This window comes from Phacochoerus africanus, chromosome 8 (genome assembly GCF_016906955.1).
Source record: "Phacochoerus africanus isolate WHEZ1 chromosome 8, ROS_Pafr_v1, whole genome shotgun sequence".
Taxonomy (NCBI): domain Eukaryota; kingdom Metazoa; phylum Chordata; class Mammalia; order Artiodactyla; family Suidae; genus Phacochoerus; species Phacochoerus africanus.
Window position 1 is genome coordinate 131,373,216 of NC_062551.1, and position 26,618 is coordinate 131,399,833.

The 26,618-nt window shown below is 37.1% G+C and overlaps 1 protein-coding gene across 17 annotated transcripts in view; it reads right to left on the bottom strand.

Annotated features, from left to right (window-relative positions):
• ADGRL2 (adhesion G protein-coupled receptor L2) overlaps positions 1-26,618 on the bottom strand; it is a 193,327-nt gene that overhangs the window by 75,692 nt on the left and 91,017 nt on the right. For all 17 annotated transcript variants that reach the window (XM_047794269.1, XM_047794252.1, XM_047794257.1 and 14 more), the window contains exon 3: positions 8,324-8,537. In XM_047794269.1, coding sequence (XP_047650225.1) covers positions 8,324-8,537 — 214 coding nt within the window. The remainder of the gene's footprint in view (positions 1-8,323; positions 8,538-26,618) is intronic.

The following is a 26,618-nucleotide window of genomic DNA, read 5'->3' on the forward strand; positions in this document are numbered from 1 at the left end:
GGAAGTACCAGCAAAAACTGGCAATTCACACATGTACTCTCAGTCTTCATTATCCACCAGAATTACTTTACTAATTTTCATTTTAAATGGAGAAACAGAGGACCCTGTAGGGTAGAATCTTTGATGTGACATTGTTTCTTTCTTCTACATTTGATAAGCAGGGTCATAAGGGATATTTAGATGATTTGTCTTCTAAGCCATTTTATAATTTATTAGTCTTTCTTGCACACTAAATGTGAATGTTTAATATGGTTCATGTTTATTACTGCCAATAGTCTTTCCTTCCTATAATGAGTGCTTGGGTTTAAATGCCCACCAGGAAGTGACATGCAAAGTATGTGTCCAATTAGATATACCAATTAGAGCTTTAATGGTTATTTATTACTGTACTAAATAAGGTTCAAGAGTCTGTACTAGTAACCTTCCAATTCTTGGTGAAAGAGAGGTGCTTGTAATTCCAGTTAGTTGTCTTAAAAGAACTCAGCCAAGAATGGAAGAATTAGTGGAAATCTATCACCCGATAGAAAATAACCTAAGTACATGGCACTGAGATGATGAGTTGTAGTATTTGAGTCATTTATTTTTCTCCAGATGCATTTTATCTTAACAAACAAATAGTTGATAAACCTGGCACCACAGATAGATAAAAGCACTTTGGATAAACAGGATAAAGGTAGGAATGCAGTTGCTTAGTGATGGCAGGCTTAGATCCTGTAAGACTGAATAGGTGCTATGGATAAATATTCTAAGCAAGAGGCAGATACCCCTGACTAGGTAAGTATTAATAATAATTTAAAAATTAAAAATACTAACCCTAAAAAAATAAAACATCAAATTACATGAGAAGGCAGATTTAGCTAATTTTTTCACTATAAAAACTGCCATTAATAAGGAATGGATGTGACTATCTTAGGAAGACAGGTTTTAAGTTTACTGTTACTTATGAAGAGATCAAGGAACAAAAATTACCAAGTAAAAAACTTTCACACAGGAGTTCCCATTGTGGCACAGTAGAAACCAATTCGACTAGGAACCATGAGGTTGCGGGTATGCTCCCTGGCCTCGCTCAGTGGGTTAAGGATCTGGTGTTGCTGTGAGCTGTGGTGTAGGTCACAGCAACAGATCTGACTGTACCCCTAGCCTGGGAACCTCCAAATGCCACGGGTGCCATCCTAAAAAGACAGAAGACAAAACAAAACAAAACAAAAAAACAAACAATAAAAAACCTGTCACACAGCTTTGATGTGGGTACAAAGTTTCTTTATGAAGACTGAATCATCAATATATAAAGTTGAAAGGATTGTATGTCATGGAGGTTACATCCACACCGAAATCTATAATCATGAAGTTTGCCAGAGAACACTGGCAGAACTGTGACTGCATTTTAATGGATTTTCTTGGTTAAATTCTGAGAAGCTTCCGTCATAGGAAGGTTTTGTGTGGATGTGCGCATGTATTTAAGTATCTCTTTTCTTTATGCATACTTAATATCTATTAGTATACCTGAAGATAAGAGGAATATATATACAAACTCTAGATAACAGCATTTAAGAATAATTATTAAGTAATATTTAAGAATCAATTTTCATTCAACCAAGGTATGAATTAATGAATATTCAGGTATAGATGATTTGAGGTTTCAGCCTCTGTGGCAAATTATTCAACCTTTTTAAAGATTCCAAAGTAAAAAGTGGGATATCAGGTTGCCACTCTTCCCCAATAGTATTTTTAAAATATTTAAGAATATATACATGCTGCAGAGTGGACAAAGTGTACTGACTGCAATGACAGTTGATTTCATGAGTGTAATGAAAGGGAGCCAAACTATGATGAGTCCCAAGGTCCTCAGCAGCCCCAATAATCTGTTATTCAATAACTCTCTTAAAATAGGAGTTATGGCTATGTTTACCCCTGCCATAAAGGCTCCCTATGTTCCTTACATCTACTATAATGTAAAGAACCATGGAACAGAAAAAAGTAATGCACATACATAACTTCAACACCAATGAGAAAAAAAAATAATTCCTTTTATACTTTACCGCTGGCTTATGAGACATTACCCTCCTATTCTTGTTCTGGTTTCCACGATGGCAACTTTATCCTTGCTCCTCGAATGCAGGTGTTCTCTAGAGCTTTTGCATGCTTAAAGTGCATAACCTCTGTGGGTAATATCATCTATTCATTTCCCTGCAATTACCAACTTTATGTTTATGTTTGCATTATCTAAATGTTCTTTCCACCACTTCTGTGAGTGACAGATCTGTACAAACAACTGCTTGCTGAACTATTTATTTATATTCCACCCTGTTTCCCAAATAAACTTAAAGGAGCTTAAACTGGATGTTTAAAAGCCAAAAATATAATAAATTTTATTTAATAAGAAACCTACTGTAGTCATGCTTTGAGATTCTAGCCAATTGGTAGGCTAAAAAAAATTTTTTTTTGGCTAAAATCTTTAGAGGAATCAGGCTGGTTCTCTAAGTCTAGGGCACTAAACTTACTTCCCTTGGGCAATTTCAATACAAAAAAAAGGGGGGGGGGGTCTATCTGTGAATCAATTACACAAAATACACCTTTCCTACTGTAGGGAAAAACTGAGGCATGTTTCTTACCGTTTTCTTGAGAGTAGCACATATTACTCTTAGAACCTCTTTGCATTGACTGAGGTACACTGCTATACATCTGACAGAATGAGTTAAGACTCTGAAAACTGGACCTACCTATGCCCGTGAGCTTTAGTATTTTTTAAAAGTGGTAAAAATGTACCATGCTTTCTTACTTTCAAATCTCTTGGCCAGAGCACTTAAAAAATAAAAAATAAGAGAAAGAAGGAAAGAAGGAAAGAAGGAAGGAAGGAAGGAAGGAAGGAAGGAAGGAAGGAAGGAAGGAAGGAAGGAAGGAAGGAAAAGACAAGACAAGACAAGATCAGACAAGACCAGACCAGACCAGACCAGACCAGACCAAAGAACAATTATACAGCATAATTCAAGGCAGCAAACTACCCTGATGCGAACTGGCAACTTCTCAGGGTGAAGAAACGAACAAAGGGACAGATATAAACAATACCAGAAGAGGATCTCCAACACAACTCAGCAGTTGTACCCAGTGAACCAGAATTGCTAGCAAAATTCTGATTTACTCACTCATCAAATACTTCAGAGGAGTAGTACAGGTTTTCTTTCTTTTTTTTTTTCCTTAATGAATTCAAAGTGTTAAAACTGTTTCATATTTAACTTATCTGGCTATAATTAACTTCAAAGAGTGCTAAAAAATTATCTCTAATGGTGATTATTTTATAGAGTATTAAAATACATGTCATTTTAGGAAAGAGTTTCATTTCTCACTTTTTAGGATGAGCCATTTGGCTCATCTACTTGTACTTAAAAGACAAGCAGAATCAGTTACTAATAGAGCCTTGGTTTCACACTTAAACTGAGCAAGAAACAGAAAATGGAGAATGAATAACAATTATTAATACCTTTACTATAGCATAGTCAACTACAAGTGTATTTATTTACTTGACTCAGCTGCTGAAGTGATGACAGTGAGGGAGGGGGGTGAGAAAGCCTTGAAATACAATATAAACATATTTTAATGGTATTGATATTTTTGTGCTAAGATTATGTGTATTATGTGTAGAAAAGTGGAAGTTTCAAATTTCACAGAAAAAAATCTAGTGCTTTTATTTGATCTTTCAAAAGAGAAATCTCCTACATTAAAGGAAAAAAGTGTTTCTCTTCTACATTATTAAATAACACATTTTTGATTATTATAAATGGAAAAAATTGCCAAATTATTAGGAGTGTGGTGAAAATAACGCTTACTTTATTTGTAAATACGGAAAGAAAGTTTTTAACTTAAAAAAACAAGCACAATTATTCCCCACATCAAAATTTTTCTGTAATAATTCAGCTGCAAAAATATTGTCCACCTATTTTTCTTACAGCTATTTAAAACTACTTAACAGTCAAACATGGCAGATTTCCTCTAAGGTTTATATTCTGACATACACAAAATGGTACACTCATAAATTACCATGATAAAACTTAAGTTATTTTAACATTATCTTCCTTGTCAATAAGATGTTCCTGTTTAAATTGTCACTGTATGACTACATAATTAAGTCATTAGTATAATACAGCAATTTAAGAATGGGGTTGCTTTAGACAATTTTGGAACTAACCCCTTATTTTCACCAACACACCGTAAATTGTTTGGAGACTCTGATAACAAGAAAACAAGAGTTAGCTTTCACAGAATCTAAATACTCCCCAAACTCTAGCTCCTTTAAAATGTATTATCAAAAATGCAGCTCTGCTTTTATAACATAATGAAACCATGAAAATAAGTTGCTTTCTTATCTTGAACATTTCCTATAAAATGTAATTACATTTATATTAACAAGTACAATAAGACATGTATTGTGCTAGATACTCAACCATGTATTTAAACGTATAATTCCACAAAGACAAATTACCCTACAAAGTACCATTCCTCAGGGTCAGCTCGTTCAGATTCTTTGTGCTAACATCCAGTGCTTTCCGCCTGTCTGGTCTAGTAAAAACAGGGGATTGTACATAATAATTCTCCACTTCCTACTTCTCTCTAGCCTACTCCTAGATGCTCATCTCATATCACTACCAATGGACAGTCAGATCAACATAAAAAGAATGGGAGTTCCCATCACCGCTCAGTGGTTAATGAACCCGACTAGCATCCATGAGGATGCAGGTTCAATCCCTGGCCTTGCTCATTTGTTTAAGGATACGGCAATGCTGTGAGCTGCAGTGGAGGTCACAGACGTGGCTCGGATCCTGCATTGCTGTGGCTGTGGTGTAGGCCAGCAGCTACAGCTCCGATTTGACCCCTAGCCTGGGAACATCCATATGCCATGATGCGCCCCCCCAAAAAAATATATAAGAATGAATAAATGGCCAGTTATTAGGGGCTGCCTTTACTATCTGCCTAGTATAGGCAGTTCTCAAATTTAAAAAATGCTATGTGAAAAATTTTATTGGAGCACACAATCCATCCTTCCAAAGAAGCTATGTTATGTTTTGTAGTTTGTTGCACAAGCCAGATTTCAAATCCTACAAAGTCCATAAAGGATTTTTGTTTTAAATAAAAAACTTTATCAATTGCCATTTATACAAATGAGATTTTGCTTTAATTTTTTAATAACTACCCTTTAAGAACTAAGGAAAAAAAGAAATTTGGTGAAAATCTTTCATATTATATATGTTCTCTTGTTCCTTAGAAATATCTTGATTGGTATTAACATTAACCCAAAAAAAACAAAAACAAAACAAACAAACAAAAAAAACAACCGCTTACCACAACGTGCTACCAATAATAATATGCTAATATATATTATCTGTGAAATTAGAGATTTTTACAGCAATTTGTACCCACACTCTCATAGAGTAGATTTTTTAAAAATAATTTTTCAGCTCCCTGGTGGCCTAGCAGTTAAGGATCCAGTGATGTCACTGCTAGGAACTTTCTACATGCCACAGGCTCAGCCAAAAAAATTTTTTTTTCATGTTTTTGTTCATTAACCCCTTTGGATATTTTCATTGTGCCTACACTGATCAGACTCCAGTCTAGAAAATTCACTATTCTACTTTCAGGTAGACTAGCATATAAGCTACAAAGCTTGACAGAATATTGTTTTCAGTGGAAGGAAAGAGGTAGGAGGAGAGGTTGAAGGCTTTGAACAGAAAGATAGAGGGTTTTCCTAATGAGCAAAATACAAAAGTAATAATGTATAATAAACTCTGTGAAATTTAAGTGTTCCTTCTGAGAGTCTCTTTATTCCAAATACCTAGCCTAGGATTGCTGGATATTTCTGTAGTGATTCAGTAATAACCACCTATAATTTTAATATCTTACATGTAAGAAAATTCTAATTAAGATGCCAAAAGTATCAAAAGTTAGTTGGGGGGGAGGTGCCAAGAATTAGATGCTCTATGTTAAGGCAGAGGAAAGTTCATATTCCTTGTCAGCAATTTTGTTTTCCTACTTATATGTAGGAAGCAATTGTCCAGTTAAGAGATAAATGGATTCATATATTTTATAGTTTATTACACACTTTCCAACACTTCATTTTTAAAAAACAAAATTAACCAATGTTATATTACTCAAATATCTTTCTATATATCTATCTGTCTTTTTTTTTTTTTGCTATTTCTTGGGCTGCTCCCACGGCATATGGAGGTTCCCAGGCTAGGGGTTGAATTGGAGCTGTAGCTGCCGGCCTACACCAGAGCCACAGCAACGCGGGATCCGAGCCTCATCTGCAACCTACACCACAGCTCACGGCAACGCCGGATCGTTAACCCACTGAGCAAGGGCAGGGACCGAACCCGCAACCTCATGGTTCCTAGTCGGATTCATTAACCACTGCGCCACAACGAGAACTCCTATATATCTATCTGGAAAGAGAAAGAGAGAGGGAGAGAATGACCATTATATGTTTTCTTAACTTAAATTTGTTGTTTTTATTTTTTTAATTTTTTTTTTTGAAATTAAGAATCAGGAGAAGAAAAGCCACAAATTGGGAGGAGATATTTGCAAAAAACGTATCTGATACAGAGTTGTTATCCAAAATATATTTTTAAAATCTCTTAAAACTCAACAATAAGAAAACAACTCAATTAAAAAGACAAATACCATATGATATCACTTATAACTGGAATCTAATATCCAGCACAAATGAACATCTCCTCAGAAAAGAAAATCATGGACTTGGAGAAGAGACTTGTGGCTGCCTGATGGGAGGGGGAGGGAGTGGGAGGGATCGGGAGCTTGGGCTTATCAGACACAACTTAGACTAGATTTACAAGGAGATCCTGCTGAATAGCATTGAGAACTTTGTCTAGATACTCATGTTGCAACAGAAGAAAGGGTGGGGGAAAAAATGTAATTGTAATGTATACATGTAAGGATAACCTGACCCCCTTGCTGTACAGTGGGAAAATAAAAAAATTATTTAAAAAAAAAAAAAAAAGATGGCACAAGACCAGAACAAACACCTCACCAATAAAGATATACAAATGGCAAGAAACATATTGAGACGTTCAACACAACATGTCATTGGAGAATGGAAAGTTACAACAACGAGATATCACTACACATCTATTAGAACAGCCAAAATCTGAAATCAACACCAAATGCTGCTGAGGGTGTGAAGCAACAGGAACTCTCACACATTGTGGGTAAGAATGCAAAACTGTACAGTTTGGAAGACAGTTTGGCAGTTTCTTATAAAAACACACCCTTACTGTTTGTTATGATCCAGTAAATCATGTTTCTTGGTATTTACCCAAACTGAAAACTTACATCCACACAAAAACTTGAACAGATGTTCATGGCAGCTTTATATATGATTGCCAAAACTGGGAAGCAATCAAGAAGTCCTGTAATAGGTGAATGGATAAACTGTGCCACATACAGAGTATGGAATATTATTTAACACTAAATGGAAATGAGCTACTAAGTCATGAAAAGACATGGAGGAAACTTAAGTGTGTATTACTAAGTGAAAGAAACCAATGTGAAAAGGTTACTTACTGTATGACAACAACTGCAAGACATTCTAGAAGAGGCAAAATGATAAGGCAATAAAAACATCAGTGCTTGTCAGGGGTTTGATGGAAGGAGAAATGAGTAAGTGGAGGACGGAGGAGTTTTAGGTCAGTGAACCTGTTCTGTATATTACAATGGTGGATATGTGCCACTATAAATTTGTCAAAATGCACAGAATGTGAAACTCCAAGATTAAACTAAAGACTTAGGGTGATGATGTGTCAATGTGAGTTCATCTATCGTAACAAATGTTCCACTGTGATGAAGGATGTCAGGATGTCAGTGGTTGGGGAGGTTGTACATGTGAGGGGAAAGGGATGTGATGACTCTGTACATTCTGCTCTTTTTTTGCAGCAAAAAAATAAAGTTTATTACCGAAAAAAATTAAGGGGCAATCACTGCAAAAGACCCAGATACCTAAACAGTTTCGATACTATAAAATATTTCAAAATTGTGAAGCCCTAAAAACAGATTACATTTCAAATACTTTTTCTTTGATAATATATTAGAAATGTGTATTATATATGGCTTCTGAAATGTCAATCTATATACAATGATATAGTGATTTAAATGTTGAAAATTTATAATACAGAAATCAACATCAGTAGGCAAAACCTTAACTCAGTTTAATAAAGAGGTTGATATGGACTGTATCTATCCAATCTGGAATTATTATAATAGTTTTACTAATTTGGATGCAGTAACTAAAATGGGATATTAACACATGAACATTTACCTTTGAGTCATAATTTTGAAGGCATCTGGGAGGTAGCAGTCTGTATTCTCCATCTGAAACGGATCAGCATCACAAATCTTGTCATCTGTTCGACCATAGTTAGCGCTCTCAATCATGATGACATCACTGCCTGGACATCGGAGATCTATAGAATAACCTTCGCAGGATAATTCTCGCCTAACTAACCCAAATGGTAAAGCTGCTCTGCTGAAACCTTTAAAAAGAAAAGAAAAGTAAAATTAACTCACGTATGAAGTACATTATTTTAATAAGGTATTTTTAAGTAATATGATTCATGCCTATATGCAAGAGATGGCACACAACGTATGTTTTTCAAACCATCCATTCATACATTTATTAAATAATTCTCTAGATCTTTATTATGAATCAATAATTTATTATTAGATTTTTAATATTTATCTTTAGCTGGGTTAGTCACCTTTATAAGACAATTTTAAATTACTTTAATAAAACATGTCTTGGAGTTCCCGTCATGGATCAGTGGTTAACGAACCAGACCAGTATCCATGAGGATGCAGGTTCGATCCCTGGTCTCGCTCAGTGTGGTTTAGGTTGCAGACGTGGCTCAGATCCCGAGTTGCTGCGGCTGTGGCGCAGGCCAGCAGCTACGGCTCCGATTCAACCCCTAGCCTGGGAACCTCCATGTGATGAAGGTGCGGCCCTAAAAAGCCAAAAAGCCAAAAACATTAAAAAAATAAATAAAATAAAATGTCTGTATAATCTAGCCATAATCAGAAACTAAGTGGCTCTTTTTGAATAAATCCAAAGAAAAATGACACATCTGATCAATGGATTTATAAACAATGACAGGTTTTACAAATACAGAATATAACAACTAATAAAGGAACAGTTTACATTTCTGGAATGAAATCAAAGATCTGCTCTACAGGACACTGGCCTTACTCATTTAATGTAGACAAATCAATTACTGTTAGTAGCATTATCTTAAAATACTTTTGTCTTAGGATTTCTCCCCCAAAATAACTAAAATGTTCTGACAGTATCATATTTATGGCACAATAACTTATTTCTATTTGTAGTCTCTTTATGGAAAATTGACATAAATGTGAGGATTCAGCAGATGGGCATCAGAGGAGCCAACACTGCTCCAACCCAGTACATCAAGCTGAAACACCCAAAAAGGGCAAAACTTCTCATAAGATTCAGTTTTGTCATCAACTAAATGGAGATGAAACATCTGTGATATTGCTTTTCCTAGCTCTGAAACTCTAAAATGAGATAATATATAGAAAAGTGCTTAATTAAAAGTGCTATATAAATTTACATATGGTGTATTAGGCAGGGTAGAGAGAACCACTCTTCATTCATGCTGTAAAAAAAGGATTCCAAATGGAATAAAAGATTGGAATTTTAAGTTTTTAACACATTTTTCAACCAGGGGTCCCATAACATAGAAATAGCATAGAACAAAGGTAAAAGTAGAAAAAGCCAAGGGCAGCCAAGAAGGACTGTGTGGGAGAAGCACCTCTTTATGAGCTGGTGTGCTCCGTTACCAACCACATGAAAAACTTCTACAGACTTCTTTTTTAATTTCAGTTTTGTAACTTGTTGCCATCTGCAGCATCCCTTTGATAAAGGACTAGCATTAATTTTTTTTATCTCTATCCTTTGAATTACCTTGCATCACATGAGCCATCCTTTATATCCCTTTTGCAGGAAAAATAAAATGACACTCAGAACTGTTCCAAGACAAAAACTTGAAGAGCTGGGTTGTGTCCAGGTCAATCCACTGCCAAAACCTGTTCTCTTTAACTGCTTCACAATGCCTCTCACTGATTTAATAAAATAAAAAGTCTCCTGGATAAACATGCATCCTCTTCTAAGATGCAAATAATCCTGCATCTTAAAGGATTATTTAAAGGATTAGTGGGTTACACCTTGGTACGATTTAGAAAATCAGTAATTCTCAAACTTGGCTGAACTCTCAGTTCTATGGAGAAAACTAATAATGTAATTGGGATAGAAAGAGAAGAAAAGGACACATTTAGAGCACAAATCTTCAGGGGACTGAGGCGAATGTCAACCTTTGTAGGTTTTCATGAAGAAGATTTATGGTCTTTCGAGAGTACCGAAAGTACGGAAAAGGTACACTTGCAATGAAAAAGGAACACGGAAATGGAGCTAGGCAGTATCAAGACAAACAGTAAAAGGGCCAACTTTTCACCCTCTTCCTTTTACATATGTTATTGCTTTCTTCCCTGATACTCTACTGCTTTTACAAATAATTCAGCTCAAACTAGCATTATATTTTGTTTTAATTAAAAATATTTTGGGGAGTTTCAGAAGCTGATACTGATTTCTATGGCAAAAGGCTACGTATGCTGCTATGTGAAAATTTAAACAAGTGACATCATATACAATTCTGCAGCATAGTATATTTTAAAGACAGATTATTTGAAATTATAATTCCTTATAAATTGTGTTATTGCATAGTACTATGGATATCCAAATATTTCCATAGACTGCCTTGAAGCCAAAATCCACAACTTATAGTATTTGTCAAATACTATAATCAATCAACAGAGAGTTGATTCTGGAGCACTATGGTGTTTTTGTTGTTGTTGTTGTTTGTTTTTAACAGCTGCACCTGCCAGGGGTCGACTCAGAGTTGCAGTTGGGACCTACACCACAGCTACAGCAAAACCTACGCCAGCATCTTGGGCAACAGGGGATCCTTAACTCACTGAGCGAGGACAGGGATAGAACCATCATTGTTGCAGTGACAACACTGGGTCCTTAACTCGCTGAGCCAAAATGGGAATTCCAGCACCGTGGTTTTAACTAGAGCTCTTTAATTTTTGTTAATAGTTTGCCAGATTATAGGTATAATTCTAAGTGAATTTTCCTCTGCTTTTGAAAGATGTTTGAGAAGTTGCCTAGTTCAGAGTTTTACTGTTTCAGAAAAAGGAAGTTTTTTTGTTTTTTCAGAAAAAGGAGTTTTTTGGAAACAAAAAGGAGTTTTTCAGCAAAAGGAGGGTTTTTTTTTTTTTAAGAAAAAGGAATTTTTTTTTAAATGTATTGGACTTCCCATCACGGCTCAGCAGTAATGAACCCTATCAGGATCCATGAGGACTTGGGTTTGATCCCTTTCCTCAATCAGTGGGTTAAAGATCCGGTGAGCTATCATGTAGGTCACAGACTCGGCTTGGATCCCAAGTTGCTGTGGCTGTGGTGTAGGCTGGCAGCTGAAGCTCCGATTCCACACTTAGTCTGAGAACTTCCATATGCCAGGAGTGCAGCCCTAAAGAAGTCAAAAAAGAAAAAAAAAAAAAAAACAATAAACGACTTATAATTAACAAAAGTTACTACATCTTCACAAAAGAAAAAAAACACTTAAATTGTCAATTTATTATTTTCTAGGTACTAATGAGGTTGTCACAAAGACAGATGAGTTACATGTTTATAAGCTTTCCTTTATTTAAACCCCATGTTTTCAAATACACACACACACACACACACACACACACGCATATATATCCATAAAAAAATATGAAGAGAGAAATAAAAGTAAAATTATAGTAGCTAACATTTGCACAGCAATTACTATGTTTGGATACTGTTCTAAATGCTTTTCATGGATCACCTTTTTATTCTCACCAATATCAACAACTACAACAAAAACCAATGAAGTGGTTTCTGTAATAACACCAATTTATAAGAGTATAAAACTAAGACACCAAATGGTAGGTAATCTGGGGTTTCAGGGATTACTATGAGTTAAATTCTAATGTACGCAGGTTCTCAGATTTCAGAGCCCATGCTCTTATTAACAGCCATGAACAAAAAGGGACTCTGTGACTTCTCAAATCACCATCTTGATGATACAAAACAAGATTTGTTTTATAATTTTTTCATAAAATCTGAAATGTACCCCAAAAAATGTCAATGAATTTGTGAGGAAACAATTATTTAAAGGGTCACACAACATACCGACAATAATGAAAACTTCGCATTTGTGGAAATGTACCATAAATGTATCAAGAAAGCAAATCTACATTGTTCAAGTATGGGCAAATGGAAAGATTATTTAACACTAAAGTAGGGTCTAGGTCAGCCTTGTGAACTTGGCTAAGTCATTTTATTTTTCTGGGTTTTAATTTCTTTTTCTAAAGATTTAGAATAATTAAGTCCTATCAAGTCTCACCAATCTATAATTCTAAACAGGCAAACTCTTTTTAATCAGGTACACATGCTACAAACACTTTCAAGTGATTGATAATTAATGTACCTGCACTCTCATTCTTTGAAATATAAACATACATGAGAATGTCAGCGGTGGTGTTCTATGGCCCAACAAAGTAGGTTGTATGGTGCTGCTGAGAAAATTCTCAAAAGAGCAGGAAACAAATTAGCCAGGGTTCATACAAATCGAAAGCAGATCTTCCTAGGTTAACTATTTTAATAAAGGACTTCATGGAAAGGAGAAAATAAACATGGATTAATTATGAAATCAAAAGAAAAAACTTACATCACATTCTAAGAAAAATTTAAAGTTACACTTTCTTTGGCCACTCCTCCCTATTACCCTGAAAATTTCAAGGGCTATAGCTTCAAACATTTCTACCAACAATGGTACTTCAAAGAAGTCTGGAAAGTCAAATAAAACCGTTGCAATCAATGTTCATATTTATTTATTTATTTATTTATTTAGTCTTTCGTTTTTTTTTTTTTAAGGACCGAACCCGCAACATATGGAGGTTCCCAGGTTAAGGGTCGAATAGGAGCTACAGCTGCCAGCCTACACCACAGCCACAGCAATGCATGATCCCTGCTGCATCTGTGGGACCTGCACCACAGCTCACAGCAATGCCAGATTCTTAACCCACGTATCCTCATGGATACTAGCTGGGTTCATTAACCACTGAGCCACAATGGGAACTCCCATTTTTAAAATTCAGTATCTTCACTAAGTATAAAACATGAAAAGACAGAACAAAACTTATTCCTAAAAACATTCATTTTACCTTTGTGAATGATTTTAATAACTACACAGTCACAGGAAGAAATCATCATAGGTATTACTGCTATCTCTGAAATGCACTCTCTTCCTTTACATATGAATTCATTCTTAATAATCTGGGAATTTTTCAAGAGTTTTTCCTCAATCATTTGCCAACAATATATGACTGATTCCCAAATATGAAAGGTCTTCAGGGAGTTCCCATCATGGCTCAGTGGAAATGAATCTGACTAGGATCCATGAGGATGCAGGTTTGATCCCCAGCCTTGCTCAGTGGGTTTAGGATCCAGCATTGCTGTGAGCTGTGGTGTAGGTCACGGACGTGTCTTGGATCCCAGGTTGCTGTGGCTATGGTGTAGGCCAGTAGCTGTAGCTCTGATTTCAACCCCCAGGAACCTCCATATACCATGGATGCAGCTCTAAAAAGACCAAAAAAAAAAAAGCTCTTCAATCCCAGCCTAATAATCCAGCCCTACTGAATTAAAATCTCTGGGTTCCTTTGAAGGGAAGTTATCTGGATTTGGGAAAGAAAACTTATTTGTTTGCAACACACTGATACAATAACTAAGATGTGCCAAGAATTTCTCCAAGACCTTGAAAAAGGTTTTCTCTACTGAGGTTACATATTTGTTAATATTTCCTCTTAATTCTCTAATACAGTCTTACTTTAATCTTTGAGCATATTCATAACAGCCACTCTGAAATGTTTATCTGTTAAATCTAATATCTGGGCCCACAGCAGAGGTAGTTTCTATTAAATGTTTTTTCTCCCGCATGAGGGTCAACAACCCTGTTTCTCTGCATTATCCTGTAAAATTTGTGTTGCTATTGAAACCTAGACATTTTAAATATTATTCACCTAGCAACTCTAGATTCCTTTTCCCTGAGAACTGCTGTTGTGATATTTTCTTTTTAGCATCCTGACGGAATTTAATCTGCAAAATCCATCTTTCCCATAGTTTGCAGCTGCTGTGTTCACTGCTGTTCCTGCTGCCGTTATTTTAATTCTTACCTTTCTTTTCTAGCCTGACTACCTAGGGATCAGGCCTATCTCCGCATCACTTAGCCATCAGCCAATGATGAGCAGAGATAGCATAAAACCATGAACTCATTATAAGGTCTCCACCCTCTGCTGATTGATAAATGTATTAGGGAGAGTGTTCAAAGTTCAGGCTGTTATATTTAGCCTTGGGTTATAAGTCCCCTTGCATCTCCTCTTCTTTGTGTGTAGCTTTCCAGTCAGAAAAGAATGCCTAGAGAACTTCTGGCTCTTTCATTTCCAAGGTTTCCTGGTTAGGTTTCCACAACCTCAGGAAAGTAGAGTCTACTACTTTTACTGACAACACTGCTGGGCATGGGTTTCCACCCTCTACTCTAAGTTAAGCTAACTCTCCCAGGGAGCTCAGTCACAAATTTTCAAGGCCAGTCTAGCTCCAGTGAAACTGAGCACAATGACAGAGCCAGGAAGGGAGGGAGGGAGTAGAAGCAGCCTCTGGCTAGAAGGTTTTATTCTTCAACTGTGTGTACCAGACGTTCCTTCAGCTTTTCACAGGGAAATGCTTCCCAATTTCTTATTTGGTAAATTTCCAGAGCCCCAAAGTGGTGGCTGTTAACAATTCTGTTCAGTTTTCTACTTGTTGGGGGCAGGGGAGAAGATCTGCCACCCTCTTCACCCCAGTCCCTCTGAGGACTTTACAAATATGTACTGACTGCAAATCCCCAAAACAACCCTATGAGATTCCTATTATTATCACCACCATTTTACATCAGGGAAAACTGGGGGGGGGGGGAGTGATGTTTTCCACAATCATAAATCCAGTAAGAATGAAATAAATGGCACAAATGAACCTGTTTACAGAAAAGAAACAAACTCACGAACATGGAGAACAGACTTGTGGTTGCCGAGGGGGAGCTAGAGGGAGTGGGAGGGACTGGAGTTAGGGGTTAGTAGAAGTAAACTATTGTATTGAAGTGGATAAGCACTGAGACCCTGCTGTATAGCACGGGAACTTGTGACGGAACATGATGGAGAATAATGTGATTAAAAAGAATGTATATATATATGCATAACTGGGTCACTGTGCTATACAGCAGAAATTGACAGAGCATTATAAGTCAACTATAATAAAAAAATAAAAAAAAAAAAGAATGAAATCAAGGTTTGAAATCCAGTAATTCAGCTTCCAAGTTCATGTTCTTAAATGTCACTTTAAAACCTCTCCAAATGATAGTGACAATTAGCAGCAGGTCTGGGGATCCCTGCTGTAGAGGACATAGGGTGCACTAGGGGTACATAGATTAGGGTGTAGTAGAGTCTGAGAAGAAGAAGGGCAAGAAAGGAAATAATTGTCTGATGGTCAAGTAGTCAATGAAATTACTCAGCAAACATAGCCAACATAAAGAAATGCTCCAATTAAAGCCCTTTAATCATACTATTATATGACATTTATTCTAAGCTATATTTTCAATCTAGTTCTATTTCTACAAAGAAAAAAAAAGTTAAGTATCCCAAGAAGCAAAGTGTAATCCAATCCATCTTGCAACTCTGACAATAAGTTTTTTCTTAACTTATGGGAGGCCCTGTGAGCAAAAAAAAATCAATACTGCAGGTTTATGCTGTGCAAATGTGAACACTGCCAAATAGTGGTGCTTAGAGTAAAATGAACTGTTTTGCTCCATTTTCTCCACTCTGAACAAATGATTTTGAAAAGACAGTTTTTTCCCCCCAAGCTATAAAATGTCAAGTAATAACTCTCTGTGCTTTAGGCTAGTGACTGGAATAAATACCTTCTGGCAACAGGTGCAGTGACTTAGGACTGAAATCATTCATATTCAGGGGGTAACTCCTAATAAACAGATGTACTGCTATGAAATGGGAATTTGTAAGACCAGAATTGGAATCCTATCATTGGATTTTGCATCATTTATGAGCATTTTTGCAAGAAAATATGCTACTCTGGTAATAAATAGGACACAGCTATAAGCTTATGCTATGGGAGCCTTCAAGCTCTTGATTAGAAACATTTTGCTTTTCTAACATTGTCTCCATGTATTCTGCTCTTTAGACATTTCTGCAAAATCATACAGTCTTACAAAAGACTTCTTACTAAGCTGTAATATAAAAACTTCAACTTTTCTGGTATGGTTTTCCCTAATTACTTAGAACTAAACCCTGTCATGGATGCTCCTGCTCATACCAGCCAGGGTCCCAGGGAGCACCCTGCCTTCTGATTACAAGGGACCTCAATGGGACTGAGGCTGTGACTTCAAGCTCTATGGAGACATTAACTCAGGCCACAGTCTACTATCAGTGCTAGAATATGAAATCCCTGATTTATTCCTGTTTATGTATGTTAATGAGATGTCTTCCCAAAATGGAAATGAGAAAAATACTTAATGAAGAGAATGGGCATGGTTTCAACCAGGCTGAACTCTAGAAGCTTTCAGAAAACTTATTTCTATTTCATTTTAACTTAGGCGAAAAGAGAATATTGAAAGTAAACCTAAGAGATCGATGATTTCACTACTACTTCAACTGCTTCACTTAACTCTGCATGTTCATGAGATTATTAAAAGAAATGTTAAAAATCCAGGATTATAAAACTTTCCTTTGTATACTAATAGGCAGTATGTTAAAAACCAATGTAAGCTTTCAGAATGTCACACTATTGCTTTAGCTACTCTATTAGGCCATTTACGAAATAACTTTATCAATCAAACCCGAAAATATCTAATTTTTTGTGTTCATTAACATATAATTCTTTAACCTGTCAATATTATGTGAGGAGCCTAAGCTATGACATGTGGAGAATAAAAAAAACTACTTTCACCTTTGAACTTGTTTCTATGCCAAGAATAAAGAAAGTAAAGGAATGCAATGTCATTTCCCAGCATTAGCAACTGGCCTAGAAAATGTAGCAATTTGCAAGTAAACCTGGTTAGCATGAAACACAAATCAAATCCTTACACAAATATAAAGTTCAAGAAAGTGTTCAAATAATTTAACTACAAAATAATCAACTCACCATACATGAATGTTATGCCTGAACTCCTTGTGTCATTTTGGCTTGCAAATTATTTTTTATTTTGGATTTATTTTAAATTATGAAGCATTTCAAACAAAACTTTTTTTTTTTTTTTTTTTTTGCTTTTTAGGGCCACACCCACATGGCATATGGAGGTTCCCAGGCTAGGGATTGAATTGGAGCTACAGCTGCAGGCCTAGACCACAGCCACAGCAACGCCAGATCCAAGCCTCATCTGTGACCTTCACCACAGCTCATTGCAACGCCAGATCCTTAACCCCCTGAGCGAGGCCAGGGATGGAACCCACAACCTCATGGTTCCTAGTTGGATTCGTTTCTGCTGTGCCACAACGGGAACTCCTCAAATAAAACTTTTTTTTTGTCTTTTTTTGCTATTTCTTTGGGCCGCTCCCAGGCTAGGGGTCGAATCGGAGCTGTAGCTGCCGGCCTACGCCAGAGCCACAGCAACACAGAATCCGAGTCGCGTCTGCAACCTACACCACAGCTCATGGCAACGCCAGATCCTTAACCCACTGAGCAAGGGCAAGGACCGAACCCGCAACCTCATGGTTCCTAGTCGGATTCGTTAACCACTGCGCCACGACGGGAGCTCCCTCAAATAAAACTTTTTAAAGAATGTTTATAGTTTCAAGGAAAATCAATTTATATACAAAATACTAATATTTATATTGGAATACATACAAATACCTAACAAATAAATACATGATAAAAACTAATACATAATTAAATACAATTACACAAACAAGAGAAAAAGACTTTATCTTTGTGAGTGACTAAAAGTAAGAACATTCTGGACACTTTGGATACTCAAAAGGTAAAAATACACTGTTAGAAAGACATCAGCTGTTATGCCCAAATATTACTACTCCTGAAAAGGCTCTCAATATTTTAAGGAGAATGTGTACATTAAAAGTCCTTCAAAACACTGAGATTAAATAAATTCTTTATTAGAAAGAAATTGATCTCTCCCACTTAAAAACTTGTAAATTATCCACCGATGATTAATAATTCACAAGTGCCATTAAAATATAGCAATTTAAAAGTTATAAAATATTAGTAACTTAAAAGAAAAAGTCCTGATAAGCATGTCTATTAAAAATAATATATACTACAGAGAGATGCTTTTAATAGTCTCGGCATATAGCTATTAACTTCTTTAAAGTTCACAAAAACACTTTCATTCTGATCTACTTTTAAAAATATTGCGAATTCTATACTAAGCCTCCATATTACTGTAGTAAGCCTCCTTACTATCCAATGGCTACGTTGAAACTGTGACCTCTGTACAGGATGTTCTACTCATTTTTCTCTAAGGAAGCAATTACTCTCCAAAATCCAGTTCAAGGCTTCCCTAAGAAAGGGGACAGAAGAATCTGAGCTCAGGTTTCTGTCTTCGAATAAATATTTATGAGCATCTACCATGTGCCTAGCATGCTTCCAGACACTTTGGGATATAAACAGCTTTAAAAAAAAAAAAAAAAAGACATTGATCCCTGTGTCTCGGTAGCTTCCGTGGGGAGTTCGTTCTCCTTGAGGAAAGGGAGCATATCTACCTGGTTCACCATCACAGGACAAACCTAATGAAAAGTCAGTTTACAGTGCTCTCAGTGTTCTCATCATGGCTCAGTGGTTGACAGATCCAGACTAGGAACCATGAGGTTGCAGGTTCGATCCCTGGCCGTGTTCAGTGGGTTGAGGATCTGGCGTTGCCGTGAGCTGTGGTATAGGTCAAAGTCGTGGCTCGGATCCCGTGTTGCTGTGGCTCTGGCTCAGGCCAGTGGCTACAGCTCCGATTAGACCCCTAGGCTGGGAACTTCCATATGCCATGGGAGCGGCCCTAGAAAAGGCAAAAAGACAAAAAATAAAATAAAATAAAAAAAAAATAAATACGAACAACAATTTTTTTTTTTGGTCTTTTTTTTAGGGCTGCACCCTTGGCATATGGAGGTTCCCAGGCTAGGAACTGAACTGGAGCTGTAGCTGCTGGCCTACACCCAGCCACAGCAATACAGGATCCAAGCCACGTCTGAGACCTACCCCACAGATGACAGCAATGCCGGATCCTTAACCCACTAAGTGAGACCAGGGGTCAAATCTGCATCCTCATGAATACTTGTCAGGTTCATTAGTAACTGAGCCACGCCGGGGACTCCGACAACAAAAAAATGTAAAGCAATCCCCAAACCCACAAAAAAGATTAACCACAATTTCATGTTTTAAAAGGTAGCTTTTAAGTTGAGTCACAAGAAGGACAACAATGTATGTAAGACTTCCATGTCCATTAACTTTTATTTGGCAACAATAAATTCTAAAGTTGTAAAGAAGTTACCAGTTTAACAACTGGCTTCCTCATTAAAGCCATCTATAAGGGGGGGGGGGGCCAATTAATACCAATTCTAAGACTTATTTGAGTTATTAACTACATCGAAACTGCACTGAAACCACCCACTCGTTTCTCTCAACCTCAAACAGGAATCCAAAGGTAATCCCATTCAACTACTGCTGACTCAAAAAAGTGTCCTGGAAGGGAAGGGCGTTGTATCTCCACATACATTCCTATGAAATACTTACTTCTCAGTTCAGGGAGGAAAGACTAACACAGCCTGAAACCAGCCTCAACTCTCATCTTTTCACAAACTGTCACCCACACAGACACGTTATTTAAAAAGTATCAGGCATTTAACCTCCTTCCCACGAAGCAAGGGGAAACTGCATGTCCTTCTCCCTACATGCCATAAAAGGTACTCTTTCCCTAAAACCTCAAAGGACTTTAGGAAGTTAGGGCTTTTTAAAAAATTATTTATTTAACTGAACACACTAATACTACTGAAAATGATAGAAAGGCTTTTCTGCTGGAGGTGAGAAAGTATTTCCAATAGGGTTCTAGGGAGGGGAAAAAAACAAACAAAAAAACTCTTACTGAAGGTACTTTTCCACCTCAGAAAAATAACTCATGGGATCAAGGCTGATTTATTTAATTTCCTCCCTTTTCCATGAAACAATGGTTAAAATTTTATTCTAAACTATGCCATATACATGGAATATTGTAAACCCTTAATCTAGACTGTTGCTACTGACGTATAACTCTTTCTTTATAAATAAAGGCAATTTTTTATCTCATGAACAGTTGTAAAGATAAATTTCTGAAAAATATTTAGAGCTATTGGAACTACTAACCAAGTAGGTAGTATGAAATATAAAACCAGAACAACAGCAACAACAAAAAAATCACTCCAGGAACACTGTACTTCTCGTGCTGTTATTTTTCTTAATGCTCCTGGATCAATCAAAAATTGCAAAATGAATGAAGTCAAAAGCAGTGGGAAGTCCATTTTGTACATTTCACCTCAAAATGCAAACTCAAAATAATCACAACCACCACCAAATGGAAAAGAGCATTTCTAAAGTTATCTCTTAGCACCTCCACCTAAACGTATTTACTGTTCATTCATCCATCCACTTGTATCTGCGTCCTTAGCACATTCGGATTCCTCCACCAAGCTATTCTGAAACAAGCCATAGGAATTAACAATAATCAAAAGAAAGAAGGAAAGAAGGAAGGAAGGAAACAGTGGGACAGTGGGGGAGAGAGAGAGACAGAGAGAAAGAAACTAAAACTAACAATTCTAAAGTTGGAGGCAACTCCACCACTTAAACTACAGAAAGCCCACTCAGTGGTAAAAATTCTCCCTGACAAAGAGGTGACTTACAGAAGTACTCTACTAACTGTGACAACCTGAGTGCAAACAGAAAACCACTTCCCAAAAGGGTTTATGAAGGTTATTATATAATTCCTTAAATGACAGTACAATGACTTTGATTTCGTGGGTGGTTTTGGTGTCATTATTTTTGCATTGTGATACTGAGGTCTCTTCAGTTTTTAATGAAAAGATGAGGTTTTAAAGAACACACTCAAACTATCTTCAAATCTATGTCACCAGAGCACTCAGGGAGGCAGGCAGGGGTAGGAGGGAGAAATTTAATTTGACATTGTACAGTTAAAATGTTGCCTTAAAAAAGTAATAATATTATTTTTCTGCAGAGTTAAAATTACATCCTTTCTTGTATTTAACTGCCATGTTGAACAACAAGGGAATAAGAAACAGCACTGGTAGCAGATGCAACTGTATAGACCCTGCCCCTACATAGAGTGCCCACTGTCATCTTTCATACTTGCTCCCTACAGGTACCAATAACACAGAGGCAACAGAGTCTTTCCAACTTCCGGATTCAGCCATTCTAATGAATTATAAGGAATGGCGGGGGGGGGGGGGGAGCTTTTGGAACCCTATTTGAGCCAGCGTTGCCATGCCTCTCAGTGTGCTACTCTGAGGTCTCTTCCCTGGGAATTTAAATGTTTATTTCCCTTTCCAACATCACATACTTTAAATTACACCCTTACGAAGCTGAATGTTACTGGATAAAAAAGCTCGCGTGGAGTTCCCACTGTGACTCATTGGGTTACGAACCCAATTAGTACCCATGGAGACTGCAGTTCAACCCCTGGCCTTACTCAGCAGGTTAAGGATCCCGCGTTTGCCGTGAGCTGGGGTGCAGGCTGGCAGCTGTAGTTCCGATTTGGCCCATAGCCTGGTAAACCTCCATATGCTGTGGGTGTGGCCCTAAAAAGACCAAAAAAAAAAAAAAAAAAAGCTCTCTTGCTTTCTTACTATTTAAAAAAGAAAACAAAAACAAAACGGGAGAAAGGCTTGATAAGAGTCTCAAAAACAAGTACTTCCTATCAGAAAATGAAAGTTTAGGTGAATCTGATTTATAATGACAACAAGCATGTTTTAGAAAATTACATCTCCCAAAATAAACTGTAAGCAAATACTACAGTTAAATACTTTAAGGGATTACAAATCATGAGCATTAATTTCATGGGAAAAAAAAAAAACAGGAAAATGAAATGAACATGAGTAGCAAATACACACATATAATGCTCAAATTAATTGGTAAGAACAAAAAAGGAGGCAAAAAAATTAAAATTTGATGAACTTTTCCCCTATCAAATTACCAAAGATTATCTGAATATTGGAAAACACAAAATATCATACATTTCTGAGACTACAAATTGAAATAATCTTTCTGAAATCTTACCAAAATTCATTTGTAAAAATATGCCCTGAAAAGAATCCAACATTTGACTTGGATAAAAAGATACTCATAATAATGAAAAGTCTGAGACAACCTCAAGAATCAAAATAGTAAAATGGCTGAAAAGCACACTGATAAAATAGAATGACAGAGTCCTAATAAAAAATATTATAAATAATAATATTATAAATAACAAGTAATAAATATTATAAATAACACTTTGATAAGTAACTTAGTGATTTGAGAGTATGTTCCCAGATAATTACACAAAAGAATATATATATGAAGAAAAAAGCCCCAGGAAGTAGAAACCCTTTCTGGCATAACAGTGACCAGCTCATCAAAACCAACTGCAATCTGGAGTTCCCGTCGTGGCGCAGTGGTTAACGAATCCGACTGGGAACCATGAGGTTGCGGGTTCGGTCTCTGCCCTTGCTCAGTGGGTTAAGGATCCGGCGTTGCCATGAGCTGTGGTGTAGGTTGCAGACGTGGCTCGGATCCTGTGTTGCTGTGGCTCTGGCATAGGCCGGTGGCTACAGCTCCGATTCGACCCCTAGCCTGGGAACCTCCATATGCCGTGGGAGCAGCCCAAGAAATAGCAAAAAAAGACAAAAAAAACACAACTGCAATCAAGAAGGTGATGAAAACGGGCCACCAAACCTAAGGTACCAAGAAGTAATTAAATTGAGCAGATGAGCAAAAAGGCACTCTGCCAAGTAGGATAATAAGAATAAAAATTAAAAAAATCTTGTTCCCATATTGGGGACATACCATCACTGACCCTTCTGGGTTTGGAGCTACTGGACTCTGTACACCCGATGCCTATGTGGCCAAGGGGATCCTGGTGGTGTTTCCAAACTACATATATTCCTACTCCTTATATTGTAATCCCCTCATTGCATATGAGATACATTTTCCTTGGGTGGTCTGTGCCCAAACACACTGATTCAATAAAGAAGTATTCTGCTAAAGCACGGGCCTGTCTTCTACAGATTATAGGGGTTTTTCCTACTCCCCACTTCTTTCAACTCATAATGACCTTCTTGCTTTTTGTTCCAAACTTCCTCCAACTCAGTAGAGGCTTCTCCCCAATACATTCTGGTTGTCACTTTGCTATTTTTTTGTGTTAACATACTGAAAGGTAAGTGGTATTTTTGTGGCATGAATGATTTCTATAAAAGAAAGAAGCAAATGATACCTGTGACACCAAGTTTGTTACATAGGACATTTTTTTTTGTATGATTTATTATTTTTGTCTTTTTTGGGAGGTCTGGCACCCACAGCATATGGAGGTTCCCAAGCTGTGGGTCAAACTGGAGCTATAGCTGCTGGCCTACAGCCACAGCAACACGAGATCCAAGCTGCGTCGGCGACCTGTGGTACAACTCTCAGCAATGCCAGATCCTTAACCCACTAAGCAAGAGCAGAGATCAAACATACATCCTCATGGATACTAGTTAGATTCATTTTCTGCTGAGCCACAATGAGAACTCCTCGTATAATTTATTAACAATTACACAGCTAATCTGTTTACACTATGGAGTTGACTCAAATAATGTATTTATAATCTAAAATCTGGTACGTTCATTCCTGCCTTTGTAATTTTCTCCAAACCATTCTCTCCCCTTGGAATTCCCTCCTATATGCTCAGCTTCAAGGCCCCTGTCTCATCCAAGGGCTCAAGAGCACCCTTCTCATAAAACCTCCCCTAGTAGAAGACTATGAAATGAACAAAAAAACAGACCTGATTCAGAGACAGAATGATACTTTTTCATTTATACAAATTATGTGCACAAGACGCCCCAAACCATGCCAACTAATGGGTTGTTCAAAGAGAAGTAGTTTACTGCCAGGAGGAGAGTATTAAAGAAGGGGTCACATGACCGTAGTGTCCCACATGCACCACTCCTGTACACTAAGTCTAACTGAAAAGGCAAACAGTAGGGCTGGCACATCCAGCTCCCTTAGGCTGCCCAGGGAATGCAGCAGAGACAAAGAACCACTCCTGCCCTTTAGTGAGATGCTCTCTCCACTTCCCCCGTGCGTGGACTTCTGACTTCCAGGGTCTGCTCCTGTAACAGCACTTTAAGCTTGCCAACCACACTCACAGGTAGCAAAGTATCCACTTATATCTTCTAGGCTGGCTAATGTGCTTGTTTCCTGTGTGCTGTGTTGACCGCACATACAGCTTGAAAGTCTTAGTTGTCTGAGACAAGAAGGTTTATTTCTAGGAACTTCTTAACCATATGCTATTTTGCAGATTTGAACCCAGCGCCTCTGTTTTACCAGCTGATTGATACTGCTCAGAGGTTAAACTCTGTACTTCAGTTTTCCTACCTGTAAAATTGGAATAACAACAACTTCTATGTCACATAGGGGTTTGTGAGGATTAAATAAATTACTAAATGCAAAGTATGCAAAAGAGGGCTTGACATGTATAAAGTACTCAATTCGCCAACACACCTTTTAAAAACAGTGCATCTGACACCTGGCCATAAGCTCTGGGTTCCATCTCTGGTAAACAGCCTAATTGGTAAATCATAAGCCAGATATAACTGAATAACTCATTCTATGTAGATAATTTGCAGATTATGAAATCATCATTATAGGTAATGAGAAATAAGCTAGACCCTGTTGTTTCCATCTGTCTTCCCTATCCTTTCTTTGAGGGCATGAAATTCATATGCTCTGCGTGTGTGTGTGTGTGTGTGTGCGCGCGCCCATGCAAAATACACTAACAGATAGGTTAGGAAAGGGACCATAACTTGCAAGGACTTAGAATTTTCTAGATACAGCGTATATCATCTCACTTAATTACCACTATGACTTGGCTGAATCCACAGAATCCTGGCTGTTTAGTGAATTCTTACTCATCCCTTTTTTAAGATTAGAAATAGGAAAAATCTCCCCTGACAAGTTTTCTCTGGCCATACTCCTAAGCAATCCCAGCTCAGCCCTAAACTGTGCCATAATTCTGACAATACATCCATGAACACTCTCTGCATTTTCACATGGCTTCAAACTTATCTATTTTTGTGTCTCCCCTTTTAAGACTAAGAATTCCTTGAACACAGAATTGGATACTTATTCCTGTTTCTATCCCAAGCATCCAGCACAGTGTCTGGTTATAGTAAGCACTTAATACATGCATGATGTTAATCTCACAGCTGAGAAAATGGAGGCACTGGGATATTTATTTAAGGTCCCATTGCTACAAAAGGAATCTGAAGACTAGCCATTAATGCTCCTCTCACTATAGCATCCTTGTCAAGTCCTATCAATAGTTATTTTTTGTGCTTCAAGGCCACTTCTCATCAGCACCATTTTAGCCTCTTATTCCATGGACATCACTGCAATTCTATGAAGTCCCCCAAAATCTTTCTTAGGCATTTAAAATAAATCCATCAAAAATACATTAAAGTGTCACACTGATAAATTGTTCACAGATTTTTCCAGAGGTTACATTAAACTTGTTTTGTTAACTGTATGTTTAAATATATAATTCCCTCATATAGTAATACTAATACTGTTGTGTATTAACAGAAGTAGAGGTTTGATTTGGAAATCTGATAGGCAAAATTGCAAAGTCATCCAAAGGTTAGTAACCAACAGTTTAATGATGAAAACTTCATGACATGTACCATTATTATAATTTTTTTCTGAGCATTCGGATGTCAACAGTTTTATTACCCACACCAAATGATCAAAGCCTATAAAACCTCTGTAGAATTCAAGGGAAAGAGACAGAAAGGTTCTCTATCTTGATTCATTACCTTGGTCACCTTTGCTTTCAGTGTCCAGCACAAAGTCAGCTGGTTGAATAAATTAATCCTCTTATTAAAAATCTATTTCATTATGTCTGAGGAAATGTGCCTGCCTACAAACTGCTCTGTAATACATAAATAATGGAAGTCTGTATGGCTATGCCCTCCAGAAATCAGAAAAAATGAGACTGTTCTGCACAGGGAGCCAGAGACTGTGTTCCTAAGCCACACAGATCTCAGTGCAATAAACTTTCTGAGGCTGGAAAACAACTGCTTATATTTTTATGCAGGAGCATAAAATTCTTTCCTAGAATCGTCTATCTCAAGCTCCTTTTTCACTAACAATTTTACCTGAACCAAAATCATCAGCTTTGCCCACTATTTCT